This window comes from Acinonyx jubatus, chromosome E1 (assembly GCF_027475565.1).
Source record: "Acinonyx jubatus isolate Ajub_Pintada_27869175 chromosome E1, VMU_Ajub_asm_v1.0, whole genome shotgun sequence".
NCBI lineage: Eukaryota > Metazoa > Chordata > Mammalia > Carnivora > Felidae > Acinonyx > Acinonyx jubatus.
Window position 1 is genome coordinate 37,907,136 of NC_069397.1, and position 17,563 is coordinate 37,924,698.

Here is a 17,563-nt window from a genome sequence, read left to right on the forward strand (position 1 = left end):
TGGCTGCCTGGGGCCAGGCCCGGTGAGGCAGAGTGGCGGGGCGCGGGCGCAGCGGAGGAGCGGGGCGGGGGTGGGGGTCACACGTGCCCGGGCCGCCCCACACGCGCCCCGAGTGTCTGCCGCTCGGACACTAAAGGAGATGGATGGGGTGGGGGAAATGCAACGCGGGGCCCCGGGCGGTTCCTGGCGCAGCCGCCGCCCCCGCAGCGGAGGGTCGGGCCGGGACTTGGGCGGCACATAAAGGGACCGCGAAGCGCGAGGACCGGGCGGGCGGCGGCGGCAGCATGAGTGCGGCAGACCCGAATCCCGCTGCGGGCGCAGTCCCCGACTCGGACCCGCACCCGGGCCGGGCGGCGGTCGCCTCCGCCTACCAGCGCTTCGAGCCCCGCGCCTACCTCCGCAACAACTACGCGCCCCCTCGGGGCGACCTGAGCAGCCCGGACGGCGTCGGGCCTTGGAAGCTGAGCTGCTTGGCACAGACCTTCGCCACCGGTGAGCGCGGGGGAAACTGAGGCCGAGAGGACAAGAAGTCATCAGGGAGCTAAAGGGGCATACGCCAGAGCCCGAGGGGGGCCAAGGAGCACAAGATAGGTAGTTAGGAGTGAAAATAGAAGAGGAAGAGAAGCAATATCCCTTTGCGGGGGCGGGGGGGCATAGAGAGACCTGTGAGGAGGGAATGAGGGGGGGAGCAGATCGTTCACAATTGAGAGGTGAAGTGGGGGATGCAGGAAAGGGCCCCAGATGAAGAGAGACGCCAAGAAAAGAGATGGAAGCAGAGATTGGGGAGGGAAGAGGCAACTGGCGGGGGACTGCCCGTCACTGTAGGATTTCTCCACTTAAGTCTCACTGTAAGGACAGTTCCGCAGATGTGGGACTTGAATCTCAGATTGTCTAAGTTCCTTTCCCAAGGCAAGTCAGTCTGTGTTGGACGGGGTGGGGGGACTCAGATCCAGGTTAGCTAATGTGTCTTCCAGATGGCGATACACTTTACAGAGGAGGAAGAGAATGAGGGAGGGAGAAGCAGGTAAGGGAGAGAGTGACCGAGGCAGGGGATGCTTGGACAGGGCTGGCACCAGGACCCTCTTCCCCTGTGCCCTCCCAGGTGAGGTGTCTGGACACACCCTCATCGACATTGGTTCAGGTCCCACCATATACCAGCTGCTCAGCGCCTGCACCCACTTTGAGGACATCACCATGACAGATTTTCTGGAGGTGAACCGCCGGGAGCTGGGGCTCTGGCTTCGGGAGGAGCCCGGGGCCTTCGACTGGAGCATGTACAGCCAGCACGTCTGCCTCATTGAGGGCAAGGGGTAAGGGAGCTTCCCATGGAGTGGCTGGCAGGGGGGCAACAGAGGACTGAACGTGGGGCGGCCCTGAGCCCTGGTCCTGACCCTGCCTTCTGCCCCTGCACAGCGAGCCCTGGCAGGAAAGGGAGCGCCAGCTGCGAGCCAGGGTGAAGCGGGTCTTGCACATCGATGTGCACCAGCCCCAGCCCCTGGGTGCTGGGAGCCTGGCGCCCCTGCCTGCCGATGCCCTGGTCTCTGCCTTCTGCCTGGAGGCTGTAAGCCCAGACCTTGCCAGCTTCCAGAGGGCCCTGGACCACATCACCACTCTGCTGAGGCCTGGGGGGCACCTCCTCCTCATCGGGGCCCTAGAGGAGTCATGGTACCTGGCTGGGGAGGCCCGGCTGGTGGTGGTACCCATGTGTAAGGAGAAGGTGGTGGAGGCCTTGGTTCGTAGCGGCTATGAGGTGCGGGACCTGCGCACTTACGTCATGCCTGCCTGCCTTCAGACAGGTGTAGACGATGTCAAGGGCATCTTCTTCGCCTGGGCCCAGAAGAAGGTGGGGGTGTGATGGCCCAGTGCACCCTGTGCTGATGGCTCTCATATATCCAGATTCCCTGTCATCTGTGGTGGCACCTAATAAAGAAATCAGTTCCTCCTGCTGAGTGTCAGCTGTGTGTGGCTCTTCTGGGAAACAAGGGCCCAGAGCTCTCTCTAGGGTTGTGGGGGTGTGAAAGCCACCAACCCTAGCCTTTTTTTTTTTTTCCCAGAAGCTTCCATGAAGGTAGGTTTCTTTACCACTCATTCTTCCCAAACTAAGGAAAGCTAAGGTCAGCGGGTATTCATTCAGCATCTGCTATGTGCCAGGCACCTATTAGGTCCTTTCAGCCCTCACATTCAGCAGGTCCAATTGTCCTGTTTGCAGGTGAAACTCAGGAAGGTTAAGTAACAAACAGTAGTGGAGCCTAGTTCAGGCCAGAAGGGGAGGAGTGGGGAGATAATCAGGAGACTGAAGTGGACAGTGCAGGGGGAAGGAGTTACAATGCAGGCACCAGTTCCCTCTCCCAGAGCCCACTCCCCCTGGACTGGAGCTCCGCCCAGCTCTGCTGCTGCTCTGCATCTGGTCCCTGCCATCCCCACCCCCAGTGCCTAGGTAGAGACCCCACCTGCCTATTGCCTCCAGCCAGGTGTCTTCTCCTTCCCTCCAAGCCCACACTACTCACACAAATGAGCTGAACAAGGGTAGGTGAGGCTGAGAATTCGTTTATTAAGAATGTTCCTTGCTACCCTCTCTCTCACCTTAAAATAGTTCTCAATATAAAAAAAGAAAAAAACAAAAACCAAACCACAGGTCACCCGAGTCTGAGGTTGGAGTCCTAGTACAGTGCCCCGACTCCAGGGAGGGCAAGAGGGCAGGGAAAGAACAAGAATCCAGACTCCCTGCTCCAATCACACAGACTGCCTTTGGATGGAAAGTTTCTGGAGCTTCACGTTCTATCCTTGCGGAGCACGAATGTGCCAGGGCTGCTGGCAACTAGCAGGGGTCACCTTTACTGGGGTGCAGGTAGAGCGTGGCCCCTGCCTGTCTCTGGGAAGGCCAGAAACCAGACCCAGCCACAATCCTCCTCCCCTACATCCTCAGATTGCCCCCCTTCCCAAGGTCCAGGCTGTGACAAAGGGGCTTAGCAGGTAGGTTACTCCGGGAAGGGAAGGCCAACCAAGCCTAGGCGAGGAGACAGAAGGCTGGAGAGGCGCAGAGGATCTCCATTTCCCCACCTCCCTCTGACTCCCAAGAGGCTAGTTCTGGAGGGTAATCTTGAGTTGTGTGTGGGCCCACCGAGATTAGGAGGGCTGTAAAGTGGGGGCAATGGACAGAAACACACACATGCAGCCTGGACACTTGTACCCCCAGCCAGACTTTGAGGATATCCTGGCTCTCTGCCTGGCCTGGGGCCTTGTGCAGAGCTAGCGCTCAATAGGTACTTGGTGGTGGTGACTCGATACCCCATATTTCTCCAACCTGCCCCCACTGTGTGGTACACTCATGGCACTCACACTCACCCACCTGTCCTGCAGCACACACTTTAAAACCACTCACACCCCACCCCACTCTCCACCCACGCTCATACACACTGTCCCACCCAGCATCCCACACACCTCAGGCCCGTGCCCACCACTCTGTCACCTATGCACTCAGTCTGGTTCACACTCCCGTACACATTCATGTGCAGGCTCTCAACCAGAACAGCAGCAGAGGAGCCAGAGGGATTCCCGTCCTGGGCTCTGTGGGGTTCTGGCCTTGAAGGGGGAAGGAACATAGTGAGGCCTCTTGGGGGGCTCTGGCTGAAGCAACAGTCAGGGTAAGACCACTCCCCAGTCCCAGGGGCTTAGTCCCTCAAGATCCCATGGGGAGAATGAGACCAACCTTGGAACTTGGGTAGCTAAAGAGCAAGAGTCTAGTGCCACCTAGTGGTGCCCTGGAGGAGGGCAGGGGGGTAACAGGAGGGGACCCCACTGTCCCCAAAGGCCTGTGGTACCTGGTTTCCCAGATAGACAAACAGCTGTGGGAACCACCCAGGCACTGAGGGCATGTGGGGAAGAGGCTGATGGGGAGGCAGAGGCAGCTCGCCTCTTGGTGGAGCTAAGAACACAGTTCTATACCAGTTCTGCTCCAGGAACCAGAGAGGCTGCCCATTCTCTAACCCCAGATGCTGAGAGGCCAAGCCTGAACAGACTCCAAGGCCTGGGAGGGCCATGTGGGGGCAAGCAAGGGGATGGGCAGTTACATGATTCTGGGCCCACACCCTTCATGTCCAAGTTCAAGATGCTAAAAGGAAAAAAAAAATTAATCATCTCAAGGATTATGAGGAGAAGGGGAGCAGCGGGGAGAGGGCAGGACCCCCAGTGGGGCAGACACGCTCCCAGGGCCTTCAGTCCAGCTTGAACTTGGCTTCTGATTCCTTCAGCAGATACAGGCTGTCATCTTCCAGAAAGCTGTGGGCAGAGGGAGGAGCCCACTGAGGTATGGCTTTGAGAGCACCCCGTGGGGGTGAGTATAGGCAGGGGGGGCCAGTGTGCACAGAGGCCTCAGTCTCCTCAAAGGAGCGGGTGAGGATGGGCACAAAGAAGGTGCACACTGGGCAGGGAGCAGCACCCACCTGAAGAACAGGACGTGGACCGGGATGGTGCTGATGTGCCAGATGGCGTGGGCGTCCAGGACCCAGAAGAAAGGTGGGAAGTCGAGCAGCTCAAGCAGGGACAGCCCCTGTAGCAGCAGGACCACCACCATGCACTTGCGCACGTGAGGCAGCCGCCGCTGGTTCCGCAGGCACCAGGCCAGCCACCACACCACGTTCACCAGGCCTGGGTGCGGGCGGGGGGTGGGGAGAGGCTCACTCCCTGGACCTCCTTCTCCCCCCAACAAAACCTCCACCAGCCTCATGCTCTTTGACCCCAGGACCACCTTCAGACTCTCCTGCCAGCCTCCCCTCTCTCCCACCCCAAATTCTTTCCCCTTCCCCCACCCTAAGGGGCTCTCTAGAACCTTCTCCAGGAACAGCACCAAATCCATACCTCCACCCCAGGCCAGCAGTTCTACAGATGGGCTGGGTCCCCCACTCCCCCATAACCCCAGGAGCCTCAGGTCCCTCCCCGTGCCTCACCAATAGCCACATTGGCCGCCAGGTTGTAGCCATAGTCGAAATGGACGAGGCTCAGGTAGGAGACATGCGCGGTCAGCATTAGCAGCAGGAGGGCCCGAAAGGCACTGGCCACAGCCGGGTGCTGCAGCCCCACGGTCCTGCCCCACCATCCAGAGCTGCTCAGGTGGAAGGCGGCCCGTGCCCAGGGCAGCATTTCCTAAACATCCCTTCACCCCGACATCAGTATGTGGAAGCCACTGCCCTCCTCCCCCCCACCAAAACAAGCCAGCTGGGCAGGCCTCCAATCCACCTCCAGGGGCCTGGGATCAAGTGCCTCTGCTCCTTGGAAAGAGCCAATTCTACCCCCGGAGTCCCCATTCAGAACAGCCTGGAGGGTGTGTGTGTGTGTTGGGGTGCAAGACCCTGGGGACAGCACCCCCAAGGTGGGTAAGGTGACCCCTTTCTGCCCCCAGTGCCTGATTTTGCCCCCACAGAGGCCAAGATGGGCTCACCTGACGCAGCACAGATAGACAGAGTGTAGGATGACGGTGGACGCACAGAAGTAATCCATTTTCTGAGGACGGGGAGAGCTGGGTGAGGGGCCAGTGTGAGGGGAGGGGAGGCGGAAAAGGTTTTGTATGGGCAGGGCCCCCAGAGGACCCACCAGGGGTGGGGGCGAAGGGGGGGGGCAGAGGCGCAGCCGTACTCTAACATGGGGGTCCATGTCTCGTGCCCCTTCTGCCTGTTGCTGGTTCAGTCCTGAATTTAACAGTCGGACCCTTGTATTCATATTCTACAACTTTTTAAAATGCATTCAGCAGCGAGGCTTTGGAGGCATCGGTGGAGGTGCCTGCCAAGACTCCACAATACATGAGCACACCACAGAATCTGGAGCGCAGCCTCGAGTCCCACAGCCCTGCGCCCAAGAACCGGCTGCACCCTTGGGGGGGTGAGTAGTTCTGCCTTTCCAAGGTTCAGCTGCCTCATCAGTTAAGAAGAGCCAATAATCACACCTACCTCACCAGGGTCAAGTGACGCTCAAGGGCACGAATAGGTTAAAAATGCCTAGCACATAGCGAGTGCTCTGTAAATGGAGTCCCTATGAAACTGAAGAGCTGACCCCCACCTCTTCTGGGCTCCTGTGGGACTGTCCCAAGCAGGAGAGGGGCCGAAGGGGTGCTCACCTCTGTGAGGTCGGTGTCCTTGGTGTGGAAGACTGTGGACCAGAACCAAGCATTGAGGGAGACCTGTAGGGAGGGGCTGGTAAGCATGGTGTCTCGAGGTGGGGAGGACCCCTAGAGCATTCACAGGAGTCTCTCTTTGGGGAAGGGGCTCTTTGGAGCAGAGAAACATGCTTTCCCTTGCCCCTGAAGCCCACAGAACAAACCCGTGCCCTCAGCTTCCCAGAACCCTGAACCCCCTGGGCCATGGGGGCTGCAGCCTCCACAGGTTCCGGCCTGGCCTGGGAACCAGTTCCCAGTTCCGGCACATCCAAGTTCCCTGCTTACTCAATCGCTAAGACAACAGCCCCTGGGGGGATCTTGCCTCCTCCCCCAACTGGCAGGTGATGACAGCCCCACCCTGGCCAGGGGAGCCAGTGACCTCAGCCTCTGGGGGCGGGAATGAAGTGGGTGGGGTGGAGGGGCTCGAGCCAGCTTGGGGTGTGTCCCGAGGAAAGCAAGCAAGGGAGGGAGATCAAGCAGATCCCACTGGGGCCAAGTCTCTATGGAGGAGGCTGGCCAACTGAGCCCAGCTTCCTCCTGGGTGGCCCAGCCCAACCTGCCAGACCAGTGGCTGCTGCTCTGAGGCTCTGGGAGGAACAGAAGGTTGAAGGGGCTGTGGTGGGCAAGGGCCCAGGAGACCATTCGAGGCCTTTTCCCTGGAAATTAACTGCAAGGAGACAGTACAAAACATCTTGCAAATGAGTCCTAGACGTTGTGGGAGTCAGCGCTGTATCCATGGTAGAGGCCCAAATCACTGAAAGAAGGGCGGGCTAAGGTGGAGGTTCCCTACACTGGGCTGGGAAACTAGTGACAACTGGTCAGAGGAAAAAAACCGGCAGCCTGAGGTCCGGCCTAGAATGCCCTAGAGATAGAGAGGGATGCCCTAGGGTGGGACAGGCCTGCCAAAGACAGGTAAAGGCCAGGAGCTGCTCACTTGGGTCCAGGACAGCAGGAAGACTGGCCAGGCACAGGACAGAAGAAGCAGGGAAGATGTCTCTCTATCCTGTCCTGCAGCAGGGTCAGACAGTGGGATGGGTTCCCTATCGCAGGCCTGAAGGGGCTTATGAGAGAATGGGAAGAGCAAAGGGGTGGAGGCAGGCAAGACTCTGTGCAAAGCCAGTCAGCACTAGAGGTCTCTGGAAGCTCAGGTAGCCCCATGCAAGCCTGTCTGGCCTGGGTCCTAGGCTGAATCTCTCAGCTTATGTTCCTCATGACCTGGACAAAGGCCCTGCCCTCTGGGCCTGAGCTTTCCCCTGTGACTAGTCAGGAGCTAGCCTAAGTGATCCTTTGTCCCTTTCCAGCCCTGACATCAGGTGATTATTCTAAGTCTGGTTGCTTGCTCTTTTGAAGATGGCCATCCAGTCCCATCCCTGGGTCTTCCCCAGAGATGGCATATGAGGCATGGTCTGGAGGCTGGAAAATGGGACAGAACAGGGTGGCTTCTCAGACACTGCTCCCACGAGGTCTGTGACGCTCAGGGTCAGCATGGAGAGAGGAGCAGACTTGGGGCTGGAGACAGAGCCCAGGAGATCACATGGGCCAGGTCTCCAGGGAAGGCCAGGAACAGGGACACTCTTGGGGTGGAGAATGGCCCCAGAGCCAGTATGAGAGGGAGGTGGAGGGGAAGGCAGCAGGGACTGGCAGCCAACCAGGCCTCCTTGTCACCCACAGCAGGAAGGGAGAGGTGACAAGAGGACTGAGCTAAGTGGTGGCTGGAACACTGGAAGCGGGGGAGAGGGAGCACAGGGTCAGGGCTTAGCTCTACAGGGTGGAATGGGAACGGCTTGGTCCCCTGTCCAACTGCCCCCCCCAGGGTGCCTCCCACTTATAGAGACCCACCTGAAGCCTGGACTCTGCACCCCTGAAGTGTCCCCTCTCCCCTGGGAAGTGTCCCATTATGAGGGACTCCTCTTCTGGCCCTCTCCTCAGACTTGGGAGATAGTGTCATTAAGAGTGCAAGGCCAAGGGTCAGACTACCAGGGTTCAAATCCTAGCTCTGCGTTTCCCGTGTGTCCTTGGGCAAGTTATTTAGCCTTTCTGTGCCTTGGTTTTCTCCTCTGTAAAATGGGAATAATCATAGTATTGACAAGGATTTAATGAGCAATACAAACACAGTGTATAGCACAGTGCCCAGGACAGGGTAAACCATTAGGTGTTATTTGTTCCCAGTTTGTTGAGCAGAATGGGACTCTCACATCTCTCCACAGACCTGAAGCTAAAGAGGCCAAGTCTGCCTCCCACTCTCCCTGAAGGCCAAAGGAGTCCAGGGGGAGAAGAGGTGGTCTCCCCACGGCTGCTTTGGCCCACCCCACTGTTCGTGCTAGAGGCAGAATTTCCGGAGCCTCCATAATAAGACGGACCCTGGATTCAAGTTCTGCCTCAGCCCCTAAATAGCTGTATGATCTTGAACCAATAACATCTCTGAGTCTCAGTTGTCTCATCTAGCAAATGGGGTTAATAATAATAATACCCACTGCATAAGAGGGTCCTGAAGATGATGTCTGTAGAATGTCTGGCACAAAGAAGCCACTCAATAAACAGCTGCTGTTACGGCTGCCTGGCACATAGTAGGTATTCCCATAAATGTCAGTCTCCCCCCAGGAGTCACAGAAGAGATACTGTTTCTCTTCACTCAGAGTTTGTAATCAAGACTCAAGCAAAGGGGACAGACAGACGGGGAAGGAAGGGAAAGGTTCCAAGCCTCAAGTGTATGGCTGCTCCCAGACTCCTCAGCCAAGCTTGAGCAGAATGGGGGGAGGTAGATGGTAGCTGGCCAATCAGACAGGCCAGGAGGGTGCTGGGCTGCCCAGCAGGGCCCCAGGAGCTTTGTGTAAACACTGAGGAAAGGGGGAGGCCAGGGGCAGGGTGCCAACAGGGTGGAAATGGAAGGGGACAGGGAAGGCTGGGTGAGGGAGAGCGGGAGGCTGTTTCAGTCTGTTGGAAAATAAGAAAATTGAGACAAAAATATCACAGCCGTGAAACTGGTTGGATGCCAAATGAGCCAGATCTGTCAGGAATTCGACCCCAGTGCTAAGCCCCAGTGCTCGGGGCTGTCATTGACACCGTGGTGGTGGGGACATGTGGGTCTTTAAATAGCTCAGTGTCTCAGAAGTGGGGGAGGCAGAATGTTAAATATGACGCCTGCTGCCACCCTGCCCCCCTCCCAGAGGCCACAGTGTCTCATCCCCTGCCTCAGTCAGGGCAACCCTGCTCTGCTTCACTCCTGAGAGAGAAGAGGGGAAGAGGCAGATGGAGTTGGGGGAAAGATGGCTTCTTCCACCATCAAAAAAAGATTCCTTGATTTCCTGCCATTCTCTGACCAATGGGAAGTCCTTCCTGAAGTCTAACCATCCTTCTGCTGCAGACTCAGCCTGTCTCTTCTGGTAGTTTCCTCAGCAGAGGTAGAGCACAGTCAGTCCCTACCTCCATCAAGCATCCTGCAGAGACGGTTTGGGCTTTGCTGGCACTCTCATCCTCTCACCTCTACTTCTCAGGACCTTTCTTCACTGGGCAAAGGGGAGGGAAACTGGTTTGGCCTCCTGGCTCTACAGACAGCAGGGGCCCCCAGCTCCCTGAAGTCAAAGGTCTGTGATGTGCAGAGCTTTGGCAGCTTCCCAGCCCAAGCCCAGATCCAAATGTCAAGGCAGAGGCTCCCTTCTGGTGCCAGCTTCATCAGCCCTGCTGGGGCAGGGTTTCCTCATTTCCCAGGAAAAAAGACTGAGAGAACCCCCTGCCCACCCCACTGCCCAAGACTGAACCTGGAAAAGGCCTTCCCGTCCTATCCCAACAGAAATCAGGAGCCCCACTCGCTCCAGAAGACCCAGCCCAAGACAAAGTCCACTGCCACACCCTCCATTCAGCTCAGGATCCCTCCCTCCTATAAACACAGGCGCACAGGACTAAAGATCAAGTGTACAATCCAGACTGGGTCATCAGAGGGAGTGTGGACACTGAGACTCTGTCCCTCAAGGACCTAGTGATAGCATGAGGAGGTTCTATGTCCCAGAGCCCCATATTCCGTAGGATGTCCTAAGACACGGGCCCCAGGTATCTGCCCTCTCTCAATCTAACATCTCCCGCTCTGTCCCTCGGGGTCCTCGGTCACACTGGACTACAAGGGTACTGGGAGGCGTGACCCTCACCAAGAAGGAAGCTGAGTGGCACATGCCAGTGAAATGAAAGACCCATGAATCAGGGAGATCAAGACGAGCGTTGTGACGTGACCACTGGCAAGGGCTGGGACCCTCTGAGGTCCCTCAGACCCGTGCATCTCTCCAAGGAGGCTGTAAGCTTTGTTCAGGGAGTTCAGGCAGGCAGGGCTGTCCAGTGCTCTCAGGCAGGGCTGGGGGCGGGGGTTACAGGCTGTGGGCCCAGAAAGCAGCGACCCCTGGAAGAACCCCAAGGGACAGGTGTACTCTCCTCAGCTTCTCTGCCCTTCCTGCTTTCTTGGCCAGGACCAAATTCTTTCCTCTGAGAGAGGCCTAAACAGGAAGTGGTGGTTCTATCCCTCCCGGGCTGGTGACAGGGCATGCGGATGCCAGCCCCCTGCCTATGCGAGAGCTCCTGCCCCTCAGCACTCAGGGCCCTCTCTGTGCCACCTCACCTCCCTCCACCGCCTTGCACTCAGCCACACCGCAGCCAGGCTGACCTTTCCAAGGCTGCCTATCCCGGTGCCCACATCCTCCAGCTTCCATCCCATTGCTGCTGCTGGGCCACCAGCCTGGAATGCAGAAATCCAACCTCTTCTCCCCTCATCTGTATGCGTCTAGGCCTTATCGGGCCTGTGAGTCCCCGATGGAGGCCCTCTCCCTCTCTGGGCTTCCCTGGAAGACTTCTCCACTTAGAGGACACGTCTCCCCACCTTACTACTTCGAGGGCTCTCTACCAGAGCCCTCCTCGGCTCTGCCTGCATTCTGCCTCCTGGGCCAGCTGGACCAGCGCTTCCCACCAGGCTTAGCTTCTTGAGGCAGGTGCCTCAGTTCCCACAAGTGCTAACTCCTGCCTCATCCCACAGCAAATGCTCAACAGACATTTATCATGGAGACAGCCCAGGAGAGGGGCTAAGTGCTCTGACAGCCCTGGGGTCAGTCCTGTCTCCACCAGTCACCAACTTGGGAGCTGGTGACTTTGACAAGGTTTTCCCTCTCTGAGCCTTACTCAGAGCTCACAGTGGTATTATGAGGATTGAATGAGAAAAATATATGTAAAGTACTTAGGACAATGCCTGTTACGCAATTCATATAACACTTATTATTAATATTTGTTAAATAGAAAAGATTACGAAGGATCAACATTTCCCAGAGGCTTAACAGCCTCCCCGCCCCTGCCCTCCTTCCAATCCCCAGCTCCTAAGTCTGAGGCTTGGCCTGGACTTCTTAGCACCCCCACACTACCAGTTTTCCTAAGGTCCTCAGAGACCTCAGGGTGGCCAGATCCAGGGTGTCCTAAAGTTCTCTTGATTGTCCAGCAGAATTCAAGAGGACGGCCTACCCTCTCCTCCCTGTTCTTGTCCCAGGGCTTCCCAACCACACGGTATCCTAGTTTTCCACCTACCCCTCCAGCCACTCCTGACTCTGTCGCTGGCCCATCCTTCTTGATCTAATCATTATGTTTGGGGCTCCTCAGGGCTCTATCCTAGATCCCTTCTCTTCTTGCTAAGCTCCCCTTGGTGATCTCATGCACACTCATGGCTTCTATCACTCTCTCATAAGTGGGAACACCGGGTTATTCCTGATTCCTCTTTCCTCATCTAACCTACGACTGAGGCTTGTCAACACAGCTAAGATAGTAAGAGTGCAGACTCTGGGGGCACCTGGCTGGCTCAGTCAGTAGAGCATGTGACCCTTGATCTCAGGGATATGAGTGAGTCCAAGCCCCACGCTGGGCATGGTGTCTACTTAAAAAAAAAAAAAAGTGCAGACTCTGGAACCAGATGCCTGGGTTCAAACTCTGGCTCCTAGGGCAGGTTACTTAACCTTTTCAGCCCTTGGTTTCCATCTGTAAACTCGGGATAATAATACTACCTATCTCATAAGCTATTTATGCGATTAACAAAGTTAATATTTATAAAATGCTTAGAATGGTGCCTGACATACAGTAAGAGCTATGCATGGGTTTGTTAAATAAATAAAATAAATGAAAATTTTTAACGTCAACTCAAAACCTAGCTCAAACATAGTTCTCTTCAATAACCCCCCTTCCCCCCCGACCAGTCTAGCTACTGTGCCCTATGCTAAAACTAACTGGCTGCCTGCATCCACTCTTACCCCTCTAATCTGTTTGCTACACAGTAGCCAGAATGAGTTTTCCAAGCAAATCTATTCATGAAACCTCTTCTCTCCGACCCTCATTGCTTCCTGATGCTTTGAAAGTCCAGATCTAAAGTGTTAATGTGCCCCCCAGGCTCTCCATGGGCTAGCCCCATTCACTGTCTACCTGCTTACCTGTCGTACCTACTCCCTGGCTTCCTGTATGGCCGACCCCCTAGCCTTTCAGGTTCTCACTCTCTTCTGCCTGTCCACATTCTATGTCTTCTATGTAGATGACTCCTCCTACTCTCCCTGCATTCACCTAGCTAACATTCATTCATCATTCCAATCTTACCTCAGAGGCCCCTTCCTCAGGGAAGCCTTCCCTGATTGCCCTGTACTGGTCTAGTACCCCATCACACACCCCAACAACACATCTCCACTGCACTTTCCCCAGAACTGTACTTTTACGTTCAATTGTGTGCTTGTGTGGTTACTACCGGAGGAACCTGACTTTTTGTTTTTGTTTTTGTTTTTGTCTTTGTTTTGTTTTGTTCAAGTAAGCTCCACCTCCAATGTGGAACTTGAACTCACGACCCTGATATCAAGAGTTGCATGTTCTATAGGGCGCCTGGGTAGCTCAGTCGGTTAAGCATCTGACTCTTGATTTCAGCTCAGGTCTTGATCTCAGGGTTGTGAGTTCAAGCCCCTCACTGGGTTCCATGCTGGGTGTGAAGCCTATTAAAAAAAAAAAAAAAAAAAAAAAAAGAGGGGCACCTGGGTGGCTCAGTTGGTTAAGCATCCGACTCTTGGTTTCGGCTCAGGTCATGATCTCATGGTTCATGAGTTCAAGCCCCACACCGGGCTCTGTGCTGACAGTACGGAGCCTGCCTGGGATTCTGTCTCTCCCTCTCTCTCTGCCCCTCCTCTGCTCTCTGTGTCTCTCAAAATAAATAAACTTTAAAAAAAAAAAAAAAAAAGAGTTACATACACACTCTATGACTGAGCCAGCCAGGTGCCCCCTGTCTGTTTTTATATACTTTTGGATCTCCAGCACCCAGCAAAGTGCTGAGCACATAGTAGGCTCAATACATGAATTAATGGCTGCTTTGGTGGCAGGAAGGTGAATGAGCAGACTGCTTCCCTAAGGCTTACAGTGGGGTCTCTGATTGCAACCTCTTACTCTCATACCCCCCCCAAGGTTGTCACAGTTCATATGTGTACCCTAGTCCATGTTTCTCACACAATTCCAGGCTTCTCTGACCAGTCACCTGTAAAGCTCAGAGCCCTCTCTGGATACTCACATGGAACATATTTCGACTTCTCAGGGATGGTCTAAGACCAGGCTGAGCTCTACATAGAGTACTGTGACTGCCGTACCTCCAGACCTGGACTAGGATTGAGATTGCTTTGAGTCTTCGGGGCGGGGGAGGGGTGGGGGGGTGGGGGGGGCCCCCGGAAAGACCTGTGGTCCCAGCATGCTCCCTAGCACCCATCTCCCTTCTGTGCTTGTAAATTGCCCTATGGGGTCTCTTAGTGGCCTCCTCCCTCCCTTCCAAATATCCTGGCCTAGGACTCTGCTAGAAAGGTAAAGTCTGATTCAGCACCTTCCCTGTGTTCTCCCTAGGCCTGACCACCCCACAGCTGCAATTTTAGACCTGGAAATCAGAGGGGAAGGTAGGTGAAGGGAAGCTCCTATTGCATGAGAATGGGGATCTAAGAGTTCCTCCTTCCTAGATGATGGCGTACAGCAGGAATACTGCCAAGTTACCTACCCAGGCGAAGGCCACGCAGGTGGGATACATGGGGGAGGAGGCTGGCACGGAGGTATGGTAGCGGCAGAGCATCACCAGGCTGGCCAAGCCGTTGAGGAAAGAGGCCATGGCAGAAGCTGGCTCTTGGAAGAACAGGAACCGGGAGAAGGGCCACTGAAAAGGGAGCACATGGAGGGGGCCTGAGCAGCAAGCAACCCCCAGCTAGCCCAACATGCTTTTCCTTGACATGCCACATCAACAGGTCCTCAGTTGGCTCCTTAGCTCTGGTCCTCGGCCAGAGCCTCACGTATAGTCCCTCTTTGGGTCAATGAGCTCTCCTCCAGTCCTTAGCTGAAGGGCATCCCTCTATCTTGGCCAGCACTCACAGCACTATAAGCCTGGTCTCTGGGAAGAACAGATGGGCCAGTGTAGACGGCTCAGTATGGTCTGGTAGAAACAGCCTAGACTTGCCATCAGGAAGACAGAGATCCTAATATACTCCTTCTCTACCACTGACCACAGGCCTCTGAGCCTCCGCTTCCTCTGACAAATTGGGGAAAATAATTCTTGCCAACCTCAATAGTCCAGAACAAAATCATAGTGGATGAAAAAGCACTAGCAAACCATGACTCACTGGGCAACCTGAGGGGGTATTCCTATTTTAATCTGAACTTCTACTGAAAAAGCAAAAGAAAGCATGCTGTGGAGGGTCGGAAAATTTGTCCTCGTAGCAAGGACATTCGACCACCCTAAGAACTCCAGCATGGCTGCGACCACAAAGCTTCCCAGACCTTGTTATTCCAAATTTAGAGCCAGGATACATTGGTTCCATCTGATTATATGAAAACCAGCAGATTTTGAGAACAGGTACCCGCCCCAAACACACGCCCATCACCCCACAGCTCAGACTGCTCGGATGGTGTGGTCTAACTGGGGGGTGTCTTACTCCTGCCACACTGCCACCGTACACTTCTCCTGACCCTCCAACTCACCTTGCCATGGAACTGAGGCACTTTGTGACCTTCCTTGAGGTAGAGGCCAACAGTGACCCACATACACTCATACTTACAGTCGTCCTGACAGGTCCAGCCTGAAACAGAGAAATGTGACCTGGTGAACTCCTTATCACGGGAGGCACAGAGAGTGCAGATGGGACTCCAGCTCAAATGCAGGCTAAGAGGGCCTGCAGGGCGGAGAGGACCAGAAGAAATCTCAAAATGCTGGCTTCCCGCTAGGATGTACGAGAGATGGTAGAAAAGTATGTGTTTGTGTGCATGTGTTTTAGGGGACGGGGATGTGCAATGAGCACACAGAGGTGTTTTTCTCTTCTCCTTTCACCAAGATGGGAACTTCGGCATCTGGTGGACTCATTAGTGGACAGGTGGGTTTATGTTTTCTCTTCCTGAATTCAGGCTTTGCTCTCACTTGCCAGGGAAGAACTCTTGCCATCTTGCCCCCGTCCTATGAAAATGAAGCCCAAATTCTTCACTCTGACTTTTGAGTCCCCAAATTCCTTTTCCAGCTTTATTTTCTATACTCCTTTTCAGGCACCCCGCACCCTGCTCCCTGAGTAAACCAAGCTACTGGATATGCCCACATCTGCCCAGGGCCTCCACTCTCTCCGTTCGCTCTGGAACGTAAAGGGATAGTAAAGAGAACAAACTTGTAGTCGGACAGGCCGCGACTGGAAATTCCACTTTACCACTTACTGGCTGTGTGACTTTGGGCAGGGCACTTAACCTCTCCGAATTTCCCCATTGTAAAACTGGGTTAAGAGAAACTACCTTATAGGGCTGTGAAAATTAACTGACCTATTGTGACACCTGTCACACGACAGGTGACCACTATGGCCACAGGTCCAAATTTAATGTATCCATCTTGAAGCCCTTCTATCACAGAACGTTCCAAGATGATCACGGTCCCTACCCTCTCAAAGCAAGAAACGATTCCTTCCTGCCATATGCTCCTACTGCTTGCCCTAGGGTCCTCTAGTGCTCAAATCATTCTTTACCTTGCACTGGAGAAGGCTAATGTCCCTGTGCAGACTGGGACCCCGAACGGCAGGATGCTGGTCTGATTTCAGTGTCATTCTAGGGCCTGTACCCAGGAGTATTAAATAACTTCCCATTTGACTGAATAAATAAAGTGAAACATGAAAGCTTCTGGGAAAGTAAGACCGTCTGATGATGCTCTAACCACCCTGGGGCTCCATTCACACACACAACAACGGACCCCGGGGGAAGAAGGTAAGGCTCAAAGGTTGTTTGGGGGCGCAAGGGGCGGAGCCAAGGCGAGGGGCGGGGCTTGATGCGGGGAGGGGCTTACCTGCTAGACTCATGTAGATTGGCTGGCGGGAGCGGAAGTGCCTCAGTGCGCCCCCTGAGCAGTTCCGCTCCTCGCACCGGTGCACGCAGTCGCGGTACACCGGCTCGCGGTCGCCCTGGGAGCCGCTTGCTAGTGCGGCTGCCCCAGCCAGCAGCACCAGCCGCGCGGTCCGCCCGGCCATCCCTTCAATCTGGCCCTCCGCCGGCGGAGCAGCTTAAGAGCCTTCACTTCCGGAGTAACAGGAAGTGCCTTGTGTTCTTTATTCTGCTCTCCGGTGACGTCCACGCGCTTTAAATAAAAGTTCCCGGATTGCTGTGGGCGCCTGCCCCGCCCCTCGTCTTACTGTCATCTGCATATATCGAGGCGGCAGGGTTAAGAGAAGGGGGAGGCCAGGTGGTTTAAGGAGCAAAATAAATTGTTGGTTTTTTTTTTTTCTTTTTTCTATCAATATACGTCTTGTTTCTTCTCCATGGTCTCTGTATTTGAAGTACGGTTATTATTCTTTCACCAGCCCCCCGCCCCCCGTCGGGTTTCGCTTCCTAGTGCACCTGGAACTGCCCATGTCTTTCCCCATCTCCCCTGGCACCACCCTGGTTAAAGACATCACCATCATCTGTCGCCGAGACTGCCGCAGTAGTCCCTTTCCGAGTCTCCCGGAAGGGAGGCTTTTGTCTCCTCCTACCTTTGTCCTCTCCAGTCCGCGTTCCGTTTCCAAATTCAAATTTGACCCTGTCACTTTTGTTCTTAAAATTCTTTACTGGCTTCCAAGTACCTCAGGATAAAATCATGACTCCACAAACCCTGTACGATCTGGCCCCTGCGCCAGAGCCAAGGGGCCATGTTTCTCAACCCTCCCGGCCTTGCCTTATCTGTATCATTTGTAGTCTCAGGCGTGCTTATTCTTCTAGGCTCAGTTAAAAAAAAAATTTTTTTTTAACGTTTTATTTATTTTTGAGACAGGGAGAGACAGAGCATGAACAGGCGAGGGTCAGAGAGAGGGAGACACAGAATCTGAAACAGGCTCCAGGCTCTAAGCTGTCAGCACAGAGCCCAACGCGGGGCTCAAACTCACAGGCCACGAGATCATG

General features: G+C 55.0%; 2 protein-coding genes across 5 annotated transcripts; one reads left to right on the plus strand and one right to left on the minus strand.

The window, feature by feature from the left end:
- Positions 1 to 1,955, plus strand: PNMT (phenylethanolamine N-methyltransferase). Of its 2 annotated transcripts, none has more exons than XM_015078529.3 (3): positions 1 to 492; positions 1,142 to 1,310; positions 1,414 to 1,955. In XM_015078529.3, exons 1-3 carry the CDS (start codon positions 144 to 146, stop codon positions 1,853 to 1,855), a joined length of 960 nt encoding a protein of 319 aa, XP_014934015.2. In that variant the 5' UTR covers positions 1 to 143; the 3' UTR covers positions 1,856 to 1,955. The 2 variants fall into 2 exon arrangements, with proteins under 2 accessions (XP_014934015.2, XP_014934014.2); XM_015078528.3 differs by having other exon boundaries at positions 12 to 492; positions 1,103 to 1,310.
- Positions 1,956 to 2,531: 576 nt separating this feature from the next.
- Positions 2,532 to 17,004, minus strand: PGAP3 (post-GPI attachment to proteins phospholipase 3). 3 transcript variants are annotated; one of them, XR_003412505.2, is made up of 8 exons: positions 16,476 to 17,004; positions 15,143 to 15,240; positions 14,172 to 14,324; positions 6,110 to 6,172; positions 5,438 to 5,515; positions 4,947 to 5,083; positions 4,443 to 4,647; positions 2,532 to 4,278 (listed from the first exon to the last, which is right to left on the minus strand). XR_003412505.2 is itself a non-coding variant. In XM_027033863.2 (8 exons), exons 1-8 carry the CDS (start codon positions 16,654 to 16,656, stop codon positions 4,215 to 4,217), a joined length of 963 nt encoding a protein of 320 aa, XP_026889664.1. In that variant the 5' UTR covers positions 16,657 to 16,993; the 3' UTR covers positions 2,532 to 4,214. The 3 variants fall into 3 exon arrangements, 2 of the variants coding, with proteins under 2 accessions (XP_026889664.1, XP_026889665.1); XM_027033863.2 differs by having other exon boundaries at positions 5,438 to 5,499; positions 16,476 to 16,993; XM_027033864.2 differs by lacking the exon at positions 14,172 to 14,324 and having other exon boundaries at positions 5,438 to 5,499; positions 16,476 to 17,002.
- Positions 17,005 to 17,563: the final 559 nt, after the last annotated feature.

Excerpts from the sequence above, each read along its gene's own strand:
- PNMT (XM_015078528.3), top strand. The coding sequence starts at position 144 with ATGGGGTGGGGGAAATGCAACGCGGGGCCCCGGGCGGTTCCTGGCGCA. Across the intron at positions 493-1,102 it reads GGCACAGACCTTCGCCACCG|GTGAGGTGTCTGGACACACC; the intron begins GTGAGCGCGGGG and ends GTGCCCTCCCAG. Across the intron at positions 1,311-1,413 it reads TGCCTCATTGAGGGCAAGGG|CGAGCCCTGGCAGGAAAGGG; the intron begins GTAAGGGAGCTT and ends GCCCCTGCACAG.
- PGAP3 (XM_027033863.2), bottom strand. The coding sequence starts at position 16,656 with ATGGCCGGGCGGACCGCGCGGCTGGTGCTGCTGGCTGGGGCAGCCGCA. Across the intron at positions 5,500-6,109 it reads AGGACACCGACCTCACAGAG|AAAATGGATTACTTCTGTGC; the intron begins GTGAGCACCCCT and ends CCCCGTCCTCAG. Across the intron at positions 4,648-4,946 it reads GGCGGCCAATGTGGCTATTG|GCCTGGTGAACGTGGTGTGG; the intron begins GTGAGGCACGGG and ends GCCCGCACCCAG.